The 26,845-nt window shown below is 34.6% G+C and overlaps 1 protein-coding gene across 7 annotated transcripts in view; it reads left to right on the forward strand.

The window, feature by feature from the left end:
- Epha5 (EPH receptor A5) overlaps positions 1-26,845 on the forward strand; it is a 346,534-nt gene that overhangs the window by 286,349 nt on the left and 33,340 nt on the right. For 5 of the 7 annotated variants that reach the window (XM_036200459.1, XM_036200460.1, XM_036200463.1 and 2 more), the window contains 4 exons: positions 7,990-8,055; positions 14,834-14,901; positions 16,079-16,204; positions 16,883-17,068. In XM_036200459.1, coding sequence (XP_036056352.1) covers positions 7,990-8,055; positions 14,834-14,901; positions 16,079-16,204; positions 16,883-17,068 — 446 coding nt within the window. The remainder of the gene's footprint in view (positions 1-7,989; positions 8,056-14,833; positions 14,902-16,078; positions 16,205-16,882; positions 17,069-26,845) is intronic. The other 2 variants (XM_036200461.1, XM_036200462.1) reach the window with 1 other exon arrangement.

Genomic DNA, 26,845 nt, shown 5'->3' on the forward strand with positions numbered 1-26,845 from the left:
GAAAAAATAGAATTGTTCTTAAATATACATATACAATATACGCATATATTGTATATGTATGAATTCAATGTATTCTGTTATATTCTGAATCTGAAACAAGTTAAAAAGCAACATCTTTTTGTGAAAATATCTGACAATAATTGCAAGCTAGCTCTTGGCAGGCAATGTCGAGGAAACTGAAATTTGTTTTCAGGTAACTTCATGTTTGTGCTCCAGTAGCTAAATACTTTTACAACACTAGCTTCATATGTCACTAAAACCTCTACAGATCCATATTAGGGAAAACCTTGTTTGACTTGTTAAAAGATGTGATAGCATTTATAGTTATCTAGCAATGTCAGACTTCATTTGTAGACAATGTAAATTAATATTGTAAACAAATTGCAGGAGATTATTTGAAGTACCTACAAGGAAACAAATTGCTCCTAAGCACCTCCATGTACTTTAGATTTTATTAACATGCAGATAATTAATATGCTAATTACAAATCATCCTCTTTCATTCATTAAATAAATTCTCCCAAGACCATTATAAGATGAATGTATAATTCAATACAAAATATTTATTGACTAAATAGTGCATCAAAACGTCCTAACTTGGAAAGAATTTAGAAGTTCTTAATTGCTGTAGAAATAATACTGATAATTTTGTCTTACAATCAATGTTACCCATTTTATTGTGGTAAGATAAAATTTGGTCATTGGATTTTGTTCTTTAATTTTATTTGTTTTCTTTTCTAAAATCATTTCCACTGTCTATAATCTATAGCTATGATCAGAAACAATATAGTATGTGTAAGAAGTAAATTGTTTTGCCATAATTTTTGTATTGGAAAAGTGAACAACAGATTCTCAGTCAATGCTTGCCTATAGTGATAATGACTTCTCTGCCACGATGGGAAATATTGACAAGATATTTTATGATATTCACTGCAGTTCAAATATATTCTTTTTATATGTAAAAATCTTTTTATTCATTTTACATACCAACCACAGATGCCACTCTCATCCCTTCTCTGGCTCCCTCTCCCTCCCCAAGCCTTCCCTCCAGTCCACCCCTCATCCCTTCCTTCAAAAACCTCCCATGAGGAGTCAGCAAAGCCTGGTATGTAGCTGGGTTTTTCCTAACTGGCCCACAGTCAGGACTAATCTCTCTTACCCGCCAGTCCCACAGTCGCTCAGACCCAACCAAGAAAGCACACAGAGACTTATATTGTTTACAAACTGTATGGCCGTGGCAGGCTTCTTGTTATCTGCTTCTTCTAGCTTAAATTAACCCATTTCTATTAATGTATAAGTTACCATGTTGCTTGTGGCTTACCAGTACCTTACATCTTTCTTGTCATGGTGGTGGCTGGCAGCATCTCTCTGCCCCAGCCTTCACTTCCCAGCATTCTCCTCTTCCTTGTCCCGCCTACCCTATCCTTCCTGCCTGGCTACTGGCCAATCAGCACTTTATTTATTTTAACCAATCAGAGCAACACATTTGACATACAGACCATCCCACAGCACTGGTACATTTAGCTGAAGTAGATCCAAGCCCCAGCCCCCTGTATCCAGGGCATAGTTCAGGATCTATCTAATACATTCTTAAATAAAAGAAATATATACAGGATGTTCAATGAAATTTTCCATTCTTATTGTTGGTCTTCCTTTGTAGAATCCACAGAGGATCTCCTCCTATCTTAATGCTTAATGCTTTCTGGTTCATTAGAGTGATTAAATGAAATAACTGTGGGACTCATTATTTATGTACAGCTTGCAAGAACAGAAATAAAGGGATTTAAGTGTAGTGTAAAGTCCTTTCTCCTTAAATGCTTGGTTTTTTTTAAAGCTTTCCTGTAGTTTGCATTAAAAGTCCTAGGTTCAAATAATTATTTTCAATGTAATAAATTGAGTTGTTTTTGTTTTCATTTCCCATTGTTTGTATTTGCAAATTTCTTTCAGTGTTTTATTTTTATTTATTTTAAAAAGGTTTTTTTTTTTTCATTTTACATTCTACTCCCAGTTCCCTCTCCTTCCCCTTCTCCCCTCCCCCTATATTTCTCCATCCCACCTCACATCCACTCCTCAGAGAGGGTAATACCTCCCTTGGGGAGTCAACAAAGTCTGGCATACTAAGCTGAGGAAGGTCAAGAGGAACATGCATGGGACTGAATAAGGCCCTCTGACTGTGGGTGACAGCTGTGTGGCAAATTTCTCTTTAAGACAGATTTGTGGCTTCACCATTTTGAAATGTGTATAAATCATTTTCCCTCAGCTTACATAATATCATCTCTATTATACACACATCTGAATAATATAATAGAGCATGTAATGCTGAGTATGCTTAAGAAGTTCTATGCTGTTTAATTTTTGTCAACTTTACACAGCCTGGGAGGAGGGAACATAGATTAAGGTATGGTCTTTATCAGGTTGGCTTGTGGGATTTATGTGGCATGTTATTGACTGATGATTGATGTGGGAGGATCCAGCCCCTATAGGTGGTACAGTGCCTAGAGTATTACTACTGAGTTCTATCAGAAAACAAGGTAAACAAGCCATAAGAAGAAAACCAGCAAGAGTTCCTCTATGGATTTTACTTCAGTTCCTACCTCCAACTTCCTCCTGCCTTAGTTCCTGCCATGAGTTCCCTTAATAATGGACTGTAGACTCAGAAATAAACCCTTTCCTCAATAAATTAGTTTTGACTGATGATTCATCACAGCAATAGAAACAAACTATTAACATTTTACAACAAAACTAAATATGTTTGATTACACTACAGACTACGCTATGTAAATTTGTTTTGGTGTTCTCTATGATTTCTTTTTAGACAGTGCTGAACACAAAGAGAGCTCCTTACAGAAGTTTTCATGAAATTTCTTAAATTTCAGAGGAGGTCAAGGAAATCAGAATGAGGGAAGGAATGTGGTACAAAGATTTAAACAACAAATTGGGAAATGGGGAGACTTGCATCCAGTATAGTAGTGATTAAAGTGGTTAATATTGTTGACCTCTTAATGTCCTAACAAGTTATAAGGCCCATCTTTGAAAAGGATTCTCAGATACTTGCTATATCTTACAATAGTGGTGCAGACATTCTGAATGCAAAGGACTGTTTTTATCCAATGTGTAGGATCCAAATACCAAGGCTGCCAGACATGCTTGGTCACCAGATTAACCTGAGAGTGGCTTTCTAGTTTATTATCTCATATGAATGAAAATTAAAAATGTGTACTGTACTAAGAGTAAGGAAAGTGTCATCTATCTGATAAATACACTAGATTCTCTCTCTTTGCTCCAGGATGAAGTACTGTTATTCACTGTGGATTCATTTGTGAAGAGTAAATGATTTAGCCTTTTTATTTTACTAATAAAGTGAAAACAATTTCTGTCCAAGCAATTGTTTTTTGAACTTGGCTCTTTTGCTGTCTTTGTCTTTTATCTGGTGCATTATAATTGATTTTCTTATAACCTCTTACTTTTGAATTTAAGTTGTTATGCATTCACAACTTTAAGTCTTGTTTTTCTGATGTAGTATTTTGAGGATCTGTTCCCTTGAGGTCTAATCAGCTGCTTCTATAGAAGCGAGATTATCTTGCTCACACTGACACAGGTGTACATGATTTCTCTCTCTCTCTCTCTCTCTCTGACACACACACACACACACACACACACACACACACACACACACACACCGTATATATATGTATAGGAAATTCTGTTATCAAATGTAAATTTTCCCAAGGACAAATAGAAAATATCTTATTAAAACAAAACCACTTTTGAATTGAAAGCGTGAAATAGCTAAATGATTTGAAACGTAGCTAGTTATCATCTCGCTATAGCTGCCAGTAGTTACTTGTAGAGTTCCAGGTGCTAAGAGCTGCCAGGAATGCAGATGTCCCTATGCTCAACCATTGCTCTCAGAAATTTTATTGGCTGCTATTTCTAGCACATTTGACTTTCAATTTCTAAATTATCTTAAAGGCCTGAATTTCAAACTGCATTTTCTGGACTATTTATTGGATAAAAAAAAAAAAAAAAACAACATGTTTATATACCACCTGGTGGTATTGTGTCCTTGTGACAAACGCCTATAAATTTATTTTAAGAGACTAGTTTATGGAGTTATCTATATACTTCAAATATGCAGAGAAACAAAACCTCAGTTTTGTTTTTTTTAATAATGTGTGTACAAGAAGGCGTATTGTTGGGGTTTTACTCTTTTTGGGGGGACCCATGTAGCAGGAATCTTTACAGGTCTTATTAATAAGAACAAACCTGAGGCCAGTTATTGGGGTGGCTGCTGGAAGATCAGAGAAGCAGAACAAGCCACAGCTACCTCAGCTTGCTAGTTCCTCAGTTGATCCTGTTTCCTTAGGCTGGAAGCCTCTGAGTGCTTATCCAGAATGGCTCTCAGCTGAACTGTGCTGCCCCAAAGCCTATAAGCTTAACCAGCCAAATGCTCTAGTTTCTGTTCTTCATGCCTTATATATCTTTCCCTTTCTGCCATCACTCCCTGGGATTAAAGGCTCGCTTTCTGGGATTAAAGGCATGTGTCTCCATGCTGGCTCTGTCCTTGAACACACAGAGATCCACCTAGCTCTGCCTCCCAAGTGCTGGGATTAAAGGTGTGCACGACGACCACCCAGTTTCTGCTATGGCTTGCTCTGACCCATTTTCTAGCCACCAATTTTGGCTCTGTATCTGGTGGCTGTCTGTTCTCTGACCCCAGATAAATGTATCAGGGAGCACAATATTTTGGGTAACACAATACCACCACAGACCCGCCACCCAGCTCCCAAATATCACACATGGAGGTTCTTTTTAATTATAATTAAAACTAAGCCTTACCTTGGCTTAGTTTCTAGCCAGCTTTTCTTAACCTAAATTAACTCATCTATCTTTTGTCTCTGGGCTTTTCCCATTCTCTAACTTTCGTAAATCTTACTCTTACTCCAAGGCTTGCTGTATAGCTGGGTGACTGGCTCCTGGAGCCCTCCACCTTCTCTGGCTCCTATATCTTCAATCTCCTCCCAGATTTCTCCCTCTGTATATTCTCTGTCTGCCAGCCCCGCCTTTCCTTTCTCCCACCTTGCTATTGGTCAGTAATTTTTAAACCATTAGATGTTTTACATAGGCACAGTAACACAGCTTCACAGTTAAACAAATGCAATATAATCAAAAGTAGCACCATTTAAAATAATATCATACTACAAAGGCTTTCATCACTATATCCTGAGAAAATGTATTTAGTGAAAATTATAAAAAAATTATACTGACCATTCTCTACATCTATCTGCATGTAGTTAAATATTTAATTATATTATAATGGGGACATTTCATATGGAAATAATGTGTGGATCATGAAAATAATGAATTACTCTTTGATAAAAGGATCTATCTTCCATTGATTATGATGTTGTTAAATATAACTACATCTACTTTGCTCTAATGGAGTCACAGTGTATCAAAGTCATATTTATATATCTTCTCACTCTATTTTGAAAAAAAACCCTGAAAATAGGACACATTATTATCATTGTTTCATAGCTGTCAACCCAGACCCATAGAAGATAACTTAGTTATCTATCAATCTATTTCTCCATCTTAAAACAAGTCAGACAGTAGGTAAAATATCTAAAGCAATGATTCAAAAAAACTGTATAGAGTTTTCTGTGACTTTTAATAAAAGTATCAAAAAAGTAAAAATTTAATGATGGATTGAGGGAATTATTGTCTTCAGGAATACAATTCATAGATTCTTTTTTTTAATTATAGTGTATTCTATAGGGGTAGAAGAAAGAGAGGAGAAAAGAGAGGCATGCATTCTAACTCATAAGATATAATACTGATAGTTTTTATACCTAAGAGCACTGAATAAAACTTTTCTATTATTGTTAGGATCGTGACTTTGTTGTTGTTGTTAGAATTCTGATAGATAATGTCCACTCACAGTCGGCTGGTGGAGCATCCTTAAGCACAATTCTCAGTGTGTTTATAAGCCTTTTTCATGGAGATAATAGTATATTAGGGTGAAATGACATTGTCATTTGTCCACTAAAATTGACTGGATACCTTTGCCTCATTTAATTGCTGTTTAATTTTATTTGTTGAGTTGTATTTCTTATGTACAATTAATGCATATGCACATAATGCTAGCAGACATAAGTAAATATGGTAATTGTATTGTTAACAACAATTTTAGGAAAATATTGTTAGTCACTACATTTAAATTTTGAATGCAAAAGCAGCAAAATTGAAGAATTGTCTTCATCTTAAGAAACTAACATTCTAAAAAACAAACAAAAAAAAAATTACAAGACCAAACACTATTGTTTCACTTTGTAGTATAAGTCTTTATCACACCCTGGTGTGCATTAGCCGTATCAAAAAAAAAAGAGCCATACCCAAGCAAACATCACGGTTTTCAGTAAAACTGTTCTTGATGCAAGAGTGATAAGATGGCATGGGCCATGGAGCAGTGTTCTTGTACCTGTAATTTGAGTGCTGACACATGGCAGGAACCGTTCTAACCATTGCACTGTCTGGAAGACTGTGAGACATGCTACCCAAGAACAGAAACAGTGGATCCACCGACATGACTTGAATTTTGGATCCCCCATGAACTAGTATTTGCTTAGGAATAACATAGACACCCAGCACCTTAGTTAGCTCATCATTGAGATGGGATGAAGCGATCTCAGAACATTGCTACAAATACAAAGACATTTTAAAATCTGTCCAAAGAGTGAAGGACTTTAATTTTTCTATATAACTATGATTTTATGTATATATAACTTTAATTAATTATAAAAATATATAGTCATGGATATTTGCATTTAAAAGAAATGTTATAGTATCATTTTCCTTACCAAATGATAACCAAATACTCAGACACTTATCAATACTTGAAATGAATGTATCATGATGCTTTGAGAGAGAAAAAGAAGGAAAAAGGAGAAGGAAATAAAACATACAGACCTGAATATTATTGTTTGAAAAATCCATCGGTATTGTTTTTAGACATGTTTATCTGTCTTCATAGGCATTTGGAAATATATTGGAGATTGTCATTCTAAATTTCATATAACATGCAGTAGACACATTTCAAGTTAAGATTCAAAACAGAAAGATTTTAATTGTAAACCTGGACTGGCTGGTGTATGATATCATTACCAAATTCCATTACTGTTTTCCAGAAATTACTTTAAATGTTGTTCATAAAAGTAAATGGAAGAGAGTGCATTGAAGCACTAAATCACTTCTTTGCTGCATTCTGCCATGAGTTTACATGGTTTCTACCAATAAAATGCATTTTATTAAATAATTTACTTCATATTTCTGGATAATTTTTATCAGCATTTGGAAAAATAAAAGTAATTTTGAGTGTTGCAATATCCCAGCAATGTATGTATTATCTATAATTTATTTTTATATAGCTATAATCTGAAATTATACAGTTAGTGAATTTTCAACATCCAAAAAATGGAAATTAAAATTGATGGTCTTCCAAAAGTTATTTTAAAGTTACCTAGCATGACATTTTCAATAGTCTATGATCAGTAATTTCATTGGCATAAGTATTGGTTAGTTGTTCTCACTCTAAACTTGAGGCTACCTACAAAATCTGTCATTAAATAACTACTTACGTCTTCAAAATACAACTTTGTGGGAATTCATAAAATTATTTAAATTTTCTTATCTAATTTGCATGTTCTATTAATTGAATGCAATGACTTCAAATATATTGACTCATTATGTTTCCTACTGAATAATAATTTTAAGTAAATTAAAAATAGCTACATTAGAACAGCACTGTCTTCCTTAATTCGAGAGATGTCTTAAGTTGAAAATGACACTATGAGAAAAATTTGATTGCATACATGTAAGAATTTATGTCTTGGAAAGTTAAACAGACACATGAGAGGAGGCCAGTGTCTTCATGCTGCTCTGAGGGAGAGGGATCGCTTCCTTATCTTGGGTTCTCTTGTTTGCTTTTCAGTTGCTGCGAATGCGGCTGTGGAAGGGCTTCTTCCCTGTGCGCTGTTGCCCATCCAAGCCTAATATGGTTAGTGTTCCCTCCTGCTTCTCTCCCGTGTGATGTCCACCTCTGTGTACTACCCCCAGCATTCCTTTGCTCTCTCCATCTGTGTTTATCTTGCCAGTTAGTGAACCAGTTACGCTCCAAAGTTAAGAAGAGTACATGGACTTCATTCCCAAGAGACCCTCCTCAGTAATTTGTCAACAGGCCATTTTAAATACACTACTGTGAGCCTAGCAGAGTGTATCCGTCAAGATCTGTGCTTCTTCTACAGGGCTTACCAGTGGTTCTGATTTGAAGTAGGAATTCCAAGGAGTACAGCATCTGTCACATTTAACATGTCACTGTTTTTGTTGTTCCATTCAATGAAATCCATATCATGCGTGGAAGTATAATGCTACTTCTGTCCAAGTAAAATCACCTCCTCTGTCTCCCAGATCCATGGAATGTCCATACTGTGACCACAGTCTTCTATCATCATAATTATCATGGATACATGTGACATTGATGAGAAAATACAGTGTAATTATAAATGGAATTGAATTATTTCTTCTATTTGAAGTGATGTTCCTATTTGATACCACTGAAGTAAAAATAAAAAAGTACATTTTTAAGAATCAGTGTCCAAGTGGGATAACCTTAATCATGTGTAAATGAAGGAATTTGAATATGTAATTGGCTTATACTTTTAATATTTTAAGATAGGATGGACAGGAGAACTTTATTCTTACAGTTAGAGGGACTCGTGTGACATTAGGGGCTAGATTGTAAAATAATTCAGACATTTCCTTTGTAGCTTAGAGTTCCAATCCTTGCACTTGTGCATTGTTTTCATTTGTAGTCAAAATTGCTAATATAAGTCAGTTTTAAATGCATTACACAGGATTACTTGATGGCCTTTTTAAAATCCATTTTTTATTTTTATTTTACTTGTATTGTGTGTGTCTGAATGTGGCTTTGTGAATGGATATGCAGGTGCCCATGAAAGCCAGAGGAAAACACTGGATCCTATGGAGCTTGTGTTATGTATGGATGGTCATGTGTGAGGCAATGAGCTCTGGGAAATGAACTCAGTTTGTCTGGAGGAGCAACAAGTGCACCAGCCACTGAGCCAGGTGGCATTTTAAATTACTACATTTATTATCGATGTAGTAATTTAAAATTATGCCAGAATAACAGATTTTTGCTGATTAGTGAAGTGTGTGTGTGTGTAGAAATGGGTCTCACACATTTAAATTTAAATGAATTATGAAGTCTTTGATGCACCCTCATCTTAACTTTTCCCTAACTGCCTCCTTCCGTGTATTAACTACATGTTTCTTAGTTGCATAAACCTTGGAGGAAGTGTGAAACCAATCTTTGTGTATTATACCTTATGAAATGTATTATATTAAAATTCTAAGTGAATTAAATTTTAATTCAATAGTAAACGTAGTCTGTAATTAATCTTTAGATTATTTAAACTATGAAAGTCTTCAGTTTTCTATTGTTGGCAATCACAAAAGGATATTACAGCTAAGTTAACAAAACACTTACAAATTCTCAGAAACTACAATGTTTTGCAAAGGCTTTTCTGATAAAATATTCATTGTGCCATTCCCATAGTTACAGAGATTATTTTTTCACATACAAGCATTTTTCCTGAGAAGTATAAATGAGAAGTTTCAATGAGTTGTATTTATAGTTTACATGTCCCTATCTACAGAGATCTTGACATCTCTGCTTTTTTTTTATTTGTGTGAAAAAAATATGGATAGGAGTCACAACATTCTTCTAGTAAAACAACCTAAATGTTCAATAACCCATTTACATGCACTCGCTCATACTCAGACCATACACTTACTGAAAAATTTTATCCTTAAATCAAAATTTACCCATCCAGTGTTTAGTAGATATACTGAAAACCCAATGTTCAATTGTTTTGTTTTGTCTTGTCTTATAAAGCAAACCGAACTTTTAAGGAAAACATCTATGTTTGACTGGATAACACTCTTCATTGTATGTTCCCAACTCTACAAGTGAAATAGTCTTACTTTGAAGTGTAGACTGACCTGGACTGAATTATGTACCCCTGGTGACCTTGACTCATTGAGTTTCTCCTATTTCATACTCCCATGAGCTGAAACTAAATGCATGAGCCCAAACACCTGACTTAATTGAATAAACTCTTGAAATGCAAAAGTCAAAAACTTTACTCAAAAGCTGTGCCTTCATCTTTTTAAGATTCCAACCATAAAATTATCTAATGTGAACATTATATAAAGGTTAGGGTCATTATTATGTCAGAAAAAAGTGAGTATGATGGTGCACACAGATATGTTTTAAGAAAGAATACTTTAAATGGGTGTGGTGGGCAGACCTTTAATTTAAGCATCCTGGAGGAAGAGGTAGGTGGATCTTTGTGAGTTTGGGGCCATTTGGTTATCATAGCAAATTTCAGGCCAGCAATTGTTACATAGTGACACTTTGCTGTAGAAGACTGTATTTGTATTTGACAGTTTCTATCAGTAAGACATGAGTGCTAATGCTTCTGTAAACTATCAGGTTTTCAAAAGCATTGACACAAAGTTCAAAGTACATTGTAATCAACCTTCAAAACAGAAGAATGATAAAGAAATTGTCTCAGTCTTTTAAAAAAATCAGAATTCAAAACTACCTCTCCTTACACTGTTGTATTCCATGAAACATTACTTAATTTGATGAAAAAAATGTTCATAATATATTACTGTAGATTAAGATAATAGGATACTCTGGTCTTTTGAAGGCTGTTCTTGGAGCCAGGATTCATATTTTCTTCTTGGCTATTCCATTCACCAACCATTTCATCAGCAGACACAAGAGAACCATTAACAATTCATTGACTCTGTGTATTGCTTGGTACTCTGGAGTACCTTACTCTTATATCCCAAATTTATTATCAAATTTAAATTTATACCCAGAAATAAATTATTAATTGATATCTTCATCCTTACATAGATGAGAGTGTTTATCTGTTCATGGATTATGGGTTTTCCAAAGTTCAACTTGTGATCTCAATCTAAAGTCAACTTTTCAAAAACAGTATTACTATTACCAAGAATATATCATCTTAATTCTTAGGACTGATAAAGAAACCAATGGTTTGATTTCTAAATTCACATAGGGTCATGGCCATATTTATATGTCAAGCACCTCTCTGGGAGCTTTAGTGAACACTAATTAATGAATGTGACTAAATATTATTTCACCTCAGTTACGGAAAGATACTAAGAAAATATTTTTTCTTGAAAACAACAGAATATGCAATCAGATGGTTCCTGTAAAAAATAATCCCTACATATACTTCTAGGGCAATCATTTCAAAGCACAATAAAATAATCATATGAGGAAAATAAAGAATGTCTTCTCTGTTTAAGAAAAAATAATATTTTTGGAACATAGGAGGAACTGTTTATGTACAGAGTGACATATTCATTGACTGTTTGACTGGTTAAAATTATGCATTTGGAGCAGGTAGACAAGATGCTATTGACTGAACATGCTTCTATGCAAAGCTTTGTTAATGAGGCTAAAGCACTATTGGAGTGCCTGCTAAGGCCAGCTGCATTTTCACCGACTGTGTCTTGATGCAGCTTGTTTTCACAATGCTTTCGGGGTTCCAGAACTTAATTTTATGTGTTCATGTTACATGCAGCGTGTATGTTACAGAGCTCCAGAGACACCCATAGTCTGAAACAGCCCCTTTGCACTGTCCCCCTGACTCTCACTTCCAGGTAGTAAAATGTTAACTGTTCCTCACCAACATTTTCCCAGAACTTTTTTCAGATGACATCTAAAGTTTTATTTCCATTTTAAATATCTATAAGGCTTATTTAATGGAAAAGGTTATTGAAGATGTATGTAGTTTTGGAAGCTTGCTATTAGTTTACTTACTTTTCAAGTGGGAGTTTTGAGAGAAAAATGGATGCTTGTTTGCTGATGTAAACTGTAAGGATGCATAAGCCTTTTAGGTTTCCTTAGAATTTCTACAACAAACTGTTTGTCAGAATTACTTAGATAACACAAAATCTCAGGATAAATTTATGTCATTGTGTTTAGAGCACTGTTGATAAGAAATAGCAGTAACTGCTCTCCTGAGTCACCTACATTAGAGATAAAAACAAATACACAATATCTAGAGACATAGGAATGATATGGTGAGATATAATAGATTATCAGTAGTAGACAACATTTTTTTCAGTACAATTTTGTGTATTTGTTTCTACACTTTTCTATCCAGCTCACCATGGTGAGTTGATTCATGTCTTAAGGGCTCTTGAATAAGAAATACATTATGTTAGTAATAAGATTCAAAATACGCAAAATTTCTGGGATATTTTCTCCTTTGCTAAAAATAATATATTTTAATCATATTATTTTAAGTTCTCCAAAAATTATATTAAGTGTATTATACTATTTAATTTCCAGTTCCTTAACACAACATTGATAGCTATAGTTTTTAAAAAGGTGATGTTAAAATATACAGTGCTTATCATTTTGTTATATCTGTTTGAATAACCACTAGGAAAGTACAAAGCAAACTCTGTATTGTTTTTATATTAAAACTCATGAATTGTTTATATTTAAATCTGTAAATCACTTTAATACATGCATCCCTAAATACAAAACCAAAGCGGAATCTTGGTAACGATCTGTTTGACACTGCCCCTATACACACAATAATCATCAACCAAATTTGTAATGAAATATTTAGTCATTCTGGTTGCATTTTCTTAATGCAATAATAAATGAAACTTTATATTTAATGAATTCAATTTTGTTGTGGGATCTTATGAATAGTAAAATCACTTCCTTTGAGTTTCACTGAAAATAATTTAAATATTTTTATTTTTTTCTTGCTGTTTAGTGTTATATGGTTAATCATGTTCCACATCAACTTGGTATTCATCAACATAGTCATCTTCCAAATACCTGTTATTGTGTAGGCACAATCAAACCATCATCCAGTCATTCATTTCTTCATTCATCTATGTAAAAATATGTTGATGCCAACTCCGAATCAGACACTAGGCCACTGATGAACTTTGTAAATGAATACTAGTTACTGTCATTTAAGTAGCTGGCAAATGCTGAAGGAAAAGCATACCAAAATAGTGTATTGCACTACAGTGTAAGAATCACATCCTGAGAGAGTAGAGCTTCCTGGAGCTGAGGTTTCAGGGGATATGTATAAAGCAAAATTTGTAACAAAAATCAATATTTGGACACTGTTAGAGAGAACATACTTCAAAAAAGAACAGGTAAGTTCAAATATATGAAAGCATACAGAGATTTTAGATATTCCCTAGTAGGACAAAAATAAAATTTAGCAAAGGATACAAGATATGTCCAATAATTTATTATTTTAGAAAAAGCTTTCAGAAGGAAGATCATTCAATAGAATAATAACTTAAGTAATATGCTTTGGCCATAAGAGTATCTAGTATGCTTTGGAGGGTCAGCAGGGGGTGGCACATATCTTTAATCCTAGCACTCTGGATGCAGAGGCAGGAAGATCTAGGTGAGTTAGATGCTGCCCTAGACTACATAGTGAGCTCCAAGACAGCCTGGTTTTCATATAAAGGTCTTATCAATAAAAAACAAAATAAAAAAAAGAATAATGTGCTTTAGAAAACAAGTTATAGAATAGATAGATGTTCTGAAAGCACAGACTTTCAGATAATAGATAAAAAGGCATTAATGATGAACTGGTAGAGATGCTGAGGAGTTAGGTCTTAGGATGCATATTGTATGGAGCTTGTGATTTGACAACTGAGTCATAGTAAAGAACATAAGAATATTGCTTGAATTTTTAAGGAAAAGATCTTAGTAGAGTTATCACTGAAAATGGTAGAAAAAGTGGAAGTTTATTTGTTAGGTCCATTGAGTGTGAATGACCCAAGAACATCTCTATAAAAACAATATTTAAGAAGTGAGAATATTGGGAAGTTAAGAATTCTCCAAGCAATTAATACAGAGCTATAAAATAAAAGAATGTAAATGGATTGCTAGAATGAAGAATAACAGAGGTCGTTGCTTGGGATCTTTGAAAACATTCATTCATAAATGAAGAGAGAAGAAAAAAGCATCAGAAAAAGAAAATGGTTAAGAATGTTAGTCAATCAGTATAATTAAAAGTAATATGTAATCACCAAATTAGAAGTTATCACTTATGACCTACAGATGATGTCGGAATAAGAGAAGTTTTCAAAACCTTGCAAATTTTTGGCTAGTTAAGAAAAACAAGAGGCTAGGATTTGAAGGCTGGAGGTAAGAGACAAGACAGTTCTCTGTTGAATTAGATAATGGTCTGAGTATGATTGAAAAGAGCTGCTGAAGAAGCTAGAGAAAGGATAAAAAGAAGTGGGAACGGGATGAGAGAGCGAGCGCGCGAGAGAGAGCGAGAGAGGGAGTGCGAGCGAGTGCGCAAAAAGGTTCAGGAGAAAAATGTTGAGCAGTTACAACTGGAAAAGGCAATGGCAAATGAGCTGGAAATAACTGAACGGGAGAACGAAGATGGCCGGTGTGTGATATATGAGGAAATGACCTTAAATATAGGCTTAGCTGGCTTAAGACAATAGAATCTAGAGAACGTGATTTGACTAGCATCAAAAATAGCCGCTTGAAAAGTGAGTTACATTCCGAATTAGAATTGTTTTCATTTCTTATGACTGGTATGGAAATTGGCTCTGAGTTTGAGAAAATTCAATTGCATTCGCTGCTCCATGGGTGATGTGATTGATTCACCACTTTTAAAGGTGGCTAACTGTGGCTCACTTTGTTCTAGGCGGTGTGGCTACAGCAAAGCAAAGCAGGATCCAGAAGAGGAAAAGATGCATTTTCATAATGGGCACAGTAAGCAAATTGTGCAAAATAAAAACGAGACTTTATTATTATTCTGATTGCTGCTCAGGTTAGGCAATTTGTAATATTTGACCAAATCTATTATGTATAAAACAAGCAAGTATTTCTTGCATTTATAATTCCTGGGCTTGGGCACCCTCTGAAAGGTTTATTCAGTTCAAAAACAAATCTTTCCATTATAATCATAAAAATAAGAATGCTTGCCCACCATTAAAATACTACTGTAGTTCAAATCAAAATCTCAGGTGAATTCCAAGTTCCATGAAGAGTGAGCAAAATCTATCATTAACTCACTCCATCAGGCCTAATGAATGAATGTTACTCAGCTGCTTCTTTTGGTAGGACTACAATGGGAATTTCCTGGTGTAAAACTCCTTTCTGTCAGCATCCTTGGTTCAAATGACCTGAAAAGGTTCACTTTTTAAGAAATTCATGTAACCCAGTTTCAATAATAAGCTTAAAAATACCTTAAGTGGGCTTTAATCTTGGAATTTTAGTGTGTTCACTTTTCCATAAGTGTTACACATTAGTCAATTTGAAAAATGAGTGAAGACAGATATGTTTTGCTTTAGTCCCTCTACTGAGACTGTTTATAACATGCTGAAAAGCAGGGAGTCCACTTCCCAGTCCTATGTGTCTGCTATCCATCTTTAAAATGCAGTCTTGGTGTGATTGTTGGTACCTGGGACTCAATGATATATGGATCTCTTGTAATAGACACTGAGTGAAAAGTAGTTCTGTTTTCCTTTTGATTTCTATTCCAGAACTACTAGAAATTGTTTAAATGATCTTGAAAATCAGAATTAATAATCTGCTATGGTATCTAAAAATGACCCTATAGACCAAACCAACAAATAGGCCATTATTTTCTTGATCTTTGCAATCATCGAAGTGTTCTCAATATGGATCTGAGTCTCACAGTCTGAACAGTATCTTGAAAGATGATTACAAAGACATGCTAGTATATACACACTTCCTGTGTTGGGGAATATTTTTAAGTTATAAAAGTAAAATAGCTGTGTACCTAACTATCATAAATCAGGAGAAAGCCTGCTTTTGCATCTCAAGTACTTTTAGAAGTTAGAGAATTCAGTCACACTAGAGTGTTAACAAAGTTGATGACTAAGCATATCCATTCAACTATATTAATGTCCATGTATTGTTACAGTTAAACTGCCAGGAGTAAGAACATACATAGATCCGCACACCTATGAAGATCCCAACCAAGCAGTCCATGAATTTGCCAAGGAGATCGAAGCTTCATGCATCACCATTGAGAGAGTCATCGGAGCAGGTGTGAGGACATCTACATTCTGACCTTTCACTGTTGTTTAAACTAAGAATGTAATACATCAATGTCCTGCTCTCACACAGAATGTTCTTAAGCTCTTGTAATTTACTTTCTCTCAAAGTTGTTCACGACTGATCACCTTTTAATGCAAGCTTCTGTGTAGCTCATAAATGAGCAAATGCCTATCTTATTAGCAGAGAAACCAGGTAAAGAATCTTTGCCCATATAGTGTTGTGTATATATACACCGAATCTGTAATACTGGAAAGTATTTGCTTTGTTCAGTTCAACCTGACTATGTGTTTACATAACTGAGTTAACCTCTGCCTAGTGCCCCTTTCCTTTTTCTTGTCAGTAGTAGGTGCTGGTAGACTATGAGAGAAGTAAAAACAAAATGAATTAGGATCAGGTTTGTTTTTTTTTTTTTAATTTCTTTATAATGTTACCATTTGGATTGTTTATGTTAAATGGATGAAACTATTAAGCTCTAAAGTGTTTCTGATCACCTGCAAAGGCTATTTTCCAATGTAACATTTGCTTTTGTTCATTCTACTGGGAATGTTCAATCTCACCTCCAATTTACTTTCTTCCATCTGAACCTTAATGCTTCAGGACTTTAGAATTTTATTAGAATAAGAATTCTCAATGAATTTATATGGTATTTTTCTATCTTTATTACAAGGTGAATTCGGTGAAGTCTGTAGTGGACGTTTGAAACTGCCAGGAAAAAGAGAATTACCTGTGGCTATAAAAACTCTTAAAGTAGGCTATACTGAAAAACAGCGCAGAGATTTTCTGGGGGAAGCAAGTATCATGGGACAGTTTGATCATCCGAACATCATCCATCTAGAAGGTGTTGTAACCAAAAGTAAGTACAGTGGCAGTGTGTGTGTGTGTGTGTGTGTGTGTGTGTGTGTGTGTGTGTGATAAACCTCATGAGTATCTGTTTAAATTATCATTGTCTCTGCATAGAAAGAACTGAGCAAACTAAAATATTAATTACTTAAATGGTAAAAAATTCCTTATATTTACTAGACTAAGCTATTTTATTTTGTTATTAATGTATTTTTTTTTTTGTATTTTTAGTTGTGAGCTAGCTTTTAACAGCCAAGTCATCTTTCAGGCCCAGTTTATGTATTATTTTATTATTTGTTTAGTTTTGTAATTGTGGGAATTAACTGTTTTCATAAACAGCCTCAAAAAATCCATAAGGTTTAATTTGTTTTCAGTTACAGGAATTCTAGCTTATATTCAGAAATACAAGAGTTTGCATGCTATTTAAATATGTGTTAGCATCTTATGAATGCATTTCTGTACTATGCCCCTCCATGAAGGATGTCAAATACTTTAAATCTTCAGTGGATCAATAAAGAATTTAACTGGTCGTCCACTGGTCTAGGAATGATGTTCTAACATACTATTTTGTCATAAGTCATTTAGCTTATATTTAGTACGCAAAATAACCTGCTCAAAAGACTCTTATTTTCTATGACATTCACACGCATACACACACAGAGAGTAAAGTATATAAATAGATGTAAAACAGTTGTGTTAATAATCAAATGAACATACAAATAGAAGGAAAGTGGCTATGTAATCACTGAGCATTCACTAGGGCAATATCCATTATGAATTTTATCTATATTCACTCACAGTATCTTCATAGTGATGTTCTGAGATACCTTCATCCATCTCAATGGTGAAGATTAAAAAATTTAAAGCTTAAAGACTATTTTAATACCTAAATAATTAGAAATGGACATGTGGTCAATGAAAGACTAAATAAATATCCAAAAATTTTCACTCCTACAGTAATTTCTAAGTAATAATTTCATAAACATCAAATGAAAATATAGAGATTGTCTAAAGTTGTGTATACCACATTGTACTTACAGAAAGCTTCAAAAACTCCAAACTTTCAGATTTTTGTAGGGTTTCCATGGCCTGGTTCAGCTGGCCTTGCTCTATCAGTGCACAGGCAACATTAACAGTAGTCATGTGTGCCTTCTTGGAGACCCAAGTTCTGTCACAGAAAAATGTCAATCAAACAGTAAATAGATGTATTTTCATAGATGTATTGGCATATACATACATATATATATATATATATAATGTATATATATATGTATATATATATATATATATATTCATTGCATTTCAAGCTTTTCATTTAACGCCTTTAAAAACTCCTTCAAACTCCCACTCATTGCACAAACTATATCACACAATAGCGCATCAATTTGCCTCAGAATCATCTCCTGGTCATTCCAGTACTATGAAGATGTTTGCAATAATGTAAAATGTTCTCCTATTTAGTCTAAAATTTTTGTAGAAATGCTCTAGTTTACCTTCTCATATTTGCATACAGTTTTCAGTTCCCTAGCAAAATAGTGAGTTGTCCTCAGAGAGGACAGTTAAATGCACTGAGTATTTAAGTTAACCTACTTTATCTAAATCTATGCCAATATAAAGCTACTTTATTTAAATATCTTGAGACTTACTGTCACAAAGTAGTAGAAATAATACCTACCTTAAATGATAGTCACAGAGATTAAATTATGTTGTTCATTTATGTATGTTGTTGAGTAAATGATGTAATCAAAAATTATATTAGTAAATAGTTACATATTTTCACGTATTAAAGAAAATATGCTTCATAGTAGTAGGCATTGCCTCAAATTTTAGAGTTATATTCATTTATACTTAAATATCCTTGATTTATTATAGATCATCTTTGTGCAACTGTGTACTGGGAAACATAACTGGGATAACTTATTATAATAACACAGACAAATTCCTCAAATATTTTTCTGCACTTGAAACGTCTATCACTAGGAGATAATGCCAAATAAAACACATGATCATATGCAGGATATGTGAGTTCTATTCTAAAAAAAATGGCACTGTAGTGAATATAGTTTTCAATTTTCATTCTCTTAATGAAATATTCTGCTTGATGTGATGTTGCTACCCAAAGGAAGGCTACGTACAAGGAAACCAAATGTAAAAGCTGAAAATATGTCTTTGGTTTCAACTTTGTGATCTGTGTGAGTTGAGACTATAGTTCCCTTTTCAAATTCAGCCCTTGATGTTCAACTTAGGAAGTCTTCAACTTGTTTTCAATTTACCATGTTGCGACTCACTTTATTTGTGTCCTTAATTTCATGCTCTCTGATCTGATGCTAATTTATTCAGCAATTATTCTCAACCTGCAGCACACAGATAATGATACATAAGTGCAACTAATGCTTGTGATTTTTCTGATTGAAGCTGAAGTGGGGAGTTTGGAGTAGCACCCCTATGGATGCTTCTCTTTATTTGTTACTGCAGGTGATAAAAGATTGAGGACCCATTTAGATTCCTTCTCTGATATTTTTATGTAAATATATATGTGTGTGTGTGTATGTGTGTGTATGAAACACATATGTATATACACACATATAAAACACATATACATGCATGTTTATATAGTAGACGAGTCTTGTGACTTTAAAAACTCTTATGTTCCAGCTTAATTGACTCATTTGCAATGCAAGACACTTTGATGTATGTATATAATGTCAACTTTTACTCTTTAATGAAATCCCACAAAAAAATACAATGAAGATATAAATTATGTTTATGTTCCCACTATTAGAATGCTTACTTATTTTTAGTTTGTGTATATTCATGAGCGAGGACTGTGCTTGCGTACGTGTGCATGCATGAATTGAAGGCCAGGTCCGATTTTGTTTTCCTCTGCACAGACTGCCCCGCTGACTGGTATCACACCATATAGGCTAGGCAGGGGGGGAACAGTGCACTCTGAGGTTATATGTGTCCTCCTTTGCACTCCTAAAGTTAAAAATCCAAACAATCATGCTGTTGGCATGTATTTTGCAAGTCAAATTGGTTCTTGTGATGACCTAAGAAGCAATCTTTACTTCCTGAGCCATCTCACCACACTACTTGCTTAGTTATATTGGGGAAATTATTAAGGCCACTCCACGTAGTTAAAAGGGAGGTTTATTTTATGGGGTAACTTACAAATGAAGGGATGGGTAGGTTGTAGGGTCTGGCAAAGGTATGTCACAGTCCAGCGGTTTTCTCTGGAGAACTCTGCTCGGTCAACCTCCAGCGTCCAGAGACCAGGAACCAAAGAGAACCCTCACATCTCTATCCTGTGTCTTCATAGTCCTCTCTCAGCCCCGCCTTACTGAAGCCTCAATGGGGGTTGAAACTTCCAGGCCAAGGCTGGAATGGCTACCCACTACATAGTTACTTTATTTCCATGGACTGAGAAGATGGCTTAGTCAATAATTTACTCACCAGGCAAGGGTGAGAACATGAACTCAGGTTCTAACAGTCATCTAAAAGCTGTAGCATAGTGGTGCCAGTTTGTAGTTACAATGCTGAACAGGTAGAGAAAAGTCGATCTCTGATACTCACTGGCCAGGTTGTCTAGTGAGAGGCTCTTTCTTAAAAAGCAGAAAATGGTTCTGTTTCTCAGTGAAGATATTTCACATGAGGTTGGCCTATGGCCACCAAGAACAGAGCCACATGAGTGTTTGTCCATACTCATGGACATATCACATGTACAATGTCTTTTCCTACCAGTGGAACCTACGTAAGCCTGAAGAAAGGATTAGAAATTCCTATTGAACTAAAGCATTTTATAATTTTATTTGTTAATCAGAATAATGCAAAAATAAATTTATTTCCATTATGAAATTGGCAAAGTTAACAAATATTGCAATAAATTTAAAGCATTAATCTCATTTTCCTTCTGTTTCCAGGAAGATGACATATTCATATTAATTGACAGTTGATCATTAATTTATTCTGAATATTTTTTATGGACAAGAAAGATTTATTGTTATTTTCAAATGTCCTATTTCTTTCTTAGAAGATTTTTCTCTCTAGATAATATAATGTTCTTATTAATTCTTTGAGAATTCCATGCAATGTGTCTTGATCACATTTACTCTCCACTCTCCCCAACTCCTCCCATCCTCCCACCTCTTCATACCCCTAGACTTTATGTCCTACTTATTTATCTCTCTCTCTCTTTTCCTTGGACAAAACAATCTTATTGCAGATATCCTAGGTCCTATGGTTCTTGCAAAGTGATCATGGCCCTGCTCCATGAAGTTCCCTAAGCCTTAAGTGTAAGGGTTATTTTGTGAATATATTACTTGGACCTAGGTTGCCACAGTCAGCTCTGTTGATCTCTGCATTTAAATCTATTCCAAATCCTTTAACAACATGTTTATTGCAAAAGGAAGCTTCTTTGATGTGATATTAGAGTTACAATTGATGTACATATAAGGATAATTATCTAGAATATAGTCAGAAATGGTACTGATTTTGGGAAGTGATGATAGTCGGTTCTCCTCAGGGATCTATGGTCTCACCTTACCTGGGTAGCTGACTAAACTTACATTTCCAGCATAATTCATCCCTTATGAGTGGCTGTTAACCCCACTTTTATGGCTGCTGATTACCTCCCAGAAATAATTGTCACTATTGGATATACTTGCCATACCGGCCACTGCTGCTGTTTGTAGACATTAGAGCAGGAGAGGAATTTTACTGCTGTTTTCCTTTGGCATCTTACATTACTCCTTAAAATATAGTTAGAGATAATTCTAAGGTAAGAGGATTCCAAGTCAAATCCAGAATGATTCATTCAAGTCCTGTGTCTGAGCTATGTGGTGTCTTCAGCAATAGGATCTTAGATCATTTCTTTTTTTAGACTCTTGTTTATATTTTATTAGTGTTATTCCAACAGGCTTCTAGCTATTTTTTCCAGGTTTGGCAATTTCATAGCAAAGTCTGCTCACCTGTGGCCCTTAGTTAGACCTTACCAAACAGTGCTTTTCTGTTGTATTTCTATACGAACAAATAACAACTTAATTAGAATGCGTGCTTAACTTGATGGAATTCTGCTGCATTTCTATGCTTCCGTATGTTCTCTGCCAAAACTCCCTGTAATTATCTTGCTTCTTCATGTGATGTCATTCAGTCTTAGAATTTAATACTAGAATTTCTCTTGCTTTCAAATTTTAATTCACTGTGTCCTTCTCCATGTGATCATAATCATCTATCTCCACTTTTCCTTCTACCTTGAATGTCCGCATGACAAAAGGTTGGCACTCCATCAATGCAGAATAGCTGAGTAAAGGAAACCTCGCGGTCCAGATGAGAATGCCAGCTTAAGAGGGCAAGCTTCAGAGGAGAGCTTTCCTCTGTGCATGTTCCCAATCAGAGCCCAACCTTACAAAGATTTCACATGTTTACTGAAGGGATAACTCTCAGCCAGCAGCTGTGCTATAAACGGCAGCAGCATTTCTTGGCACATTGTCTCCTTGCACATTGCATTGTATTTATATTTGCACCTGCTTTATCACCTTTACTCCACTCTGAACTACTTCAAACTGACATACTTCTAGCCACTTGTATCTGTCATGGGGCTAAACACATTAAGTACATGTAAGAAATTGCATGAATAAACCACTAAAGTGTACAAGGGATAAGGTTTATTTTGAAAGTTCTTAAGCTGAAGTTTGGCCCTGCGTATTACCAATGATAAAATTAGGAGTTAAACTACACACCAAGCTTGTACCTAGGACCTGATGAAAATAAAAGCCATAGATATTATTCAATAATCACTTCATTATTTTTATACTCAGAGTGGCTGACTGGGATATTAACTAGAGAACGTAGCTGCCCACTGATGCTCAGATTTGGTTCTCAGGAGATGTCCTTTTGTTGGGCACAAAGCCTGCTATAGTTTAGATTCCTGTAATGTAGAAGTCTCAAAACTATGTATTCCATTTGGCCTACAAAAAAATATGTTGCTTAGCAAATCACATTATTATTCAGTGTTTGGCTGGATAAAAAATTTCAATTTATATAAATTGTACAACTAATTAAATCAATAATATTTCATATTGTCATTTTTTTATTCTGAGACCTAAGAGGTAAGTGTGTAGGAGACTTACCTTGCCACACAGTATGTAGGAGACTTGCCTTGCCACACAGTATGAGAATATGAATTCAATTCTGAGTACACACTTATAAAAAGCCCAAGCACTGGGGTGGAGGAGATGGACAGATGCCTTGGACTCACTGGCCAGCCTGCTCTGCCATATATTTGATTTGGTACTTGTTTTCTTTGTTAGAATATGTATAGTTATTTTGCAATTAGAACTAAGCTCACTTCATAATTTATTAATATCCAACTTCACAAACATCAATATAAACAAGTCACTTTTTGCTTGAAAATGACCATTTTTGAGACTATTTATGTTAATATAAACACTTAAATGTGATTTGTAAGAGAGGTTTGAATTTATATTTATAGAAATGTTACCATTTCATCTCAGATTAAGCACATGGGGTTTTGTTTATTTAATATTTTCCCAATTAAAATTACAGAAGTTTACAAGTGATTTTTTCATAATCTCTTAGCTAGCGAGTAAACACCACGGAATTAAAATGTGCACACATCTTTCTAACTAGTTGCTCTGTAGTTTCATTTTGTTTCATTTTTGTTTTGTTTTGTTGTTCAGTTTGTTTCCTCTCTCATTAAGGAATAGCTCTTTTCATTACAGGCAAACGATCTTACTTTTTCATTGGCATTGATCATTAATACTTAAGCAGCTCTACATATGTTATCCTTGGTTTAACCTTAAGGTTAAACTAAAATCATTTTCAAACTATTAAGTATCAGCACACAGAATGGAATGCAACCCAAATACTGTGGACAATAAAATAAAACTATAGATACATGACCATAGACAGAGATTTATGTAGTCCTTTAGCACTCATAAAGTATTTCTAAAAAAGTCCCTCTGACATTTGTTTTCAATTTAATTATGACGCCTCTAATGAAAGGCTCCCTGATAGCCTGAAGTGGTGTTATGTGTTTATTGATGAACTAATGGCTTCATAAAAGCAGATAGTATAAACACAAGTAACATCAGTCCAGATTTAACTACAGCATTATGATGTAGCCTTGTTTGATGTTTCTCAGAACTGAACTTGCCTCCTGGGTTACTGTTCAACTGCAGGATCTATTTCCATTGCCTTCACTGGGCATGCAGATTTTCCATTTCTAACAAGATTACAGGCTGTGCCTCTGCTACTTATCATGGTCCACACTGTGAGAAGCAAGACCTACAGCCACATTTCTCAGAGCTTTCTTCAAATAAAACTGGCATATGGGCAATAAGATTGCACGATGAATCTGCGTCCCCAGTGAAGAACCAACTGTCATATCAGGATTATAGAATTTTAGCAACAATTAATAACATAGATTCTTGTATAGATAAGCATTTAACAAATCAAGAACTAAGACTTAGTCTCTGAGCATCAATAATGAAGGAAAATTCCACAAATAATGTGCTTCTCTTTCACAGATTGCCTGGCGTAGGTCCTCAGGAGATAAAATGAAGCCGTGTAGAGTGTCCTCTGTGATTAAGGTCCTGTCTGGACATGCTGTATGAGCTCTTTTTATATGGATTCTTGATAATATGCTTTCAAAGTTATTGGCAAATCTACATTTTTCCTCTGCTTCCAGCTGGATAATGAAAAATGATTTATACACTTTTATTGAATTTACAATGGTTAGAGTAAGCCATGGTAATTATTGCCATGTCATTTTTGCTGGATAACAGCAACTGAGACAAAACATAAGCCAAACTAAATGTAATTAGCATTAAAATGACTCAAGCATAAAAAATACTCGCATGGATCCTGAAGTGCCTCATTCTTATCAACAAGAGAATCTTGTAGTTGTTTGCAAACATCATTTTGATTGCTTTTCCATCATCATTGGAAATTAGAAACGCATTTTAGGTCCTCATCACACTTTTCAAATTACATTTTTGTTTTTGACATTCCAACTTACACTATCATACATAATTAATCTGACTTTTACAATTAGATAATAGTGGTTGGAAAATCACATAGACAAGACACCTGTCTCCTTTGAAAAGAAACACTTTCTTTTTCTAAATATGTATTTTCAATTGCTAGTCACTTTTCTTGTTAGAGAGTGCTTTTTACAATGCAAATTCTATCTTCTAAATTTTGTGAACTGGGGATAAAATAGCATACAAATTTGCACAAAATGAGATACTGTTTGTAAAGCCCCATTCTTGCACTCTAGACCCTGGCTCAGTAGTTGCAAACATGGTTGGTTTTCTGTAGGTTGTATACAAGAATTCAACCTGCTTGCTGCAGCTGGAAATTGCTAGAGGTGGGGTGGGTCAGGTGTGGGGAGTTGATTGTCTAGTAAACAAGTACAGGCATTTCCCTTACTATCAATATTTAAAAAATAAAACTATCTCCATAGCATTTACAATATATTATGTACGGTGTGCAATCTAGAAATCATTAAATTATTCAGGATGTTTATAGGCTATTTGTAAATATCTTGAAGTTTTTTATAACAGATTTAAGCTACTACTGCAGATTTGGCTATATGGGAGTCTTGGAACAAATCTCAGTAGATGTTAAGTAACAGTTGCATCTGTTATCTACTACTAATAATTTATGACCATTAGTAGTCAGTCTGAAATACACAAAGGTAGACAGGAAGAATAAATTGTAAGGAGAGAAGAACTTGAATCTGTTTTGAGTAGATACAGAGAAAAGCACAAATATAAGGTCATGGGATAAATAATTTAAGGACAGATCTAGATCAGTGTTCTTCTTGGATCATCATATCTGTTCATAATTATGAACTAATACTTCCCTATGAGGGCAAGCAGAGTCTGTGTTCCATAGAAGGAATTCAGTTCTTGTAACTGTTTGTCATGTTACAGCCCTCGGGATGGATGTCTGTAAGGGAAGGAATGGATTAGGTGGATTAAAGACAAAGGCTCTAACTAAGGAAGATTCCTGGAAACTTGAGTTGATTCTAGAAAATTAGGCTTCTAGTTTCATCATGGATTGTGTTCAGCAGCTACTCTTTTAGCTCTAGATATAGTTTACAAACATACTCACATATTGTGTGATAATAACCTAATGTTAGAGGTACACGCATATTCCCATTTGGTGAGAAAACTTCATCCCTGGTAATCATTGATTGCTAAAGCAGACAAATATAAGGGATATATCTTATATAGCAAGATACTTCACTAGTATAAATTCTGAAAACAGCTTTGATATTAGTAACTCGACAATTTCTCAGTCAGGCACACAGGAGAATGGGAATTTTGGATTCTTGAAAGAAAAGGGATTTATAAAAATAAAAAAATGAAATTGGACCCTGTGGTATCAGACTAAGACAAAAATGCCCAAGCAGAATTTTTCTCACCTTGGTGTTTGCTTGATTTCCATTAAAAAGGACCATGACTATCATTAATTAAATTTCAAATTAGAAGCAATTCTCTACTTATGAACACAAACTACAAATATTTATGAAAATTTCTCCAAACATTACCACTGAAAATCTAGGGTTTTTTTAAAATTTATTTTTGTTTTTACCCAGTTCTATCACATACTGCCCCCTCTTGCTGACTTACTCTCTCCTCTGGGAGCCTCTCTTCTCTTCTCACATTGCAGATATCCCCTTTTCCTCTTTCTTTCTCCTTTCTGCCACCTCAACTATGATCCACCACTTCTTCACCTCTCAAAGGCCCCTTTCTAGTCTTCC

The sequence above is a fragment of the Onychomys torridus genome, chromosome 10 (genome assembly GCF_903995425.1).
Source record: "Onychomys torridus chromosome 10, mOncTor1.1, whole genome shotgun sequence".
Taxonomy (NCBI): Eukaryota; Metazoa; Chordata; class Mammalia; order Rodentia; family Cricetidae; genus Onychomys; species Onychomys torridus.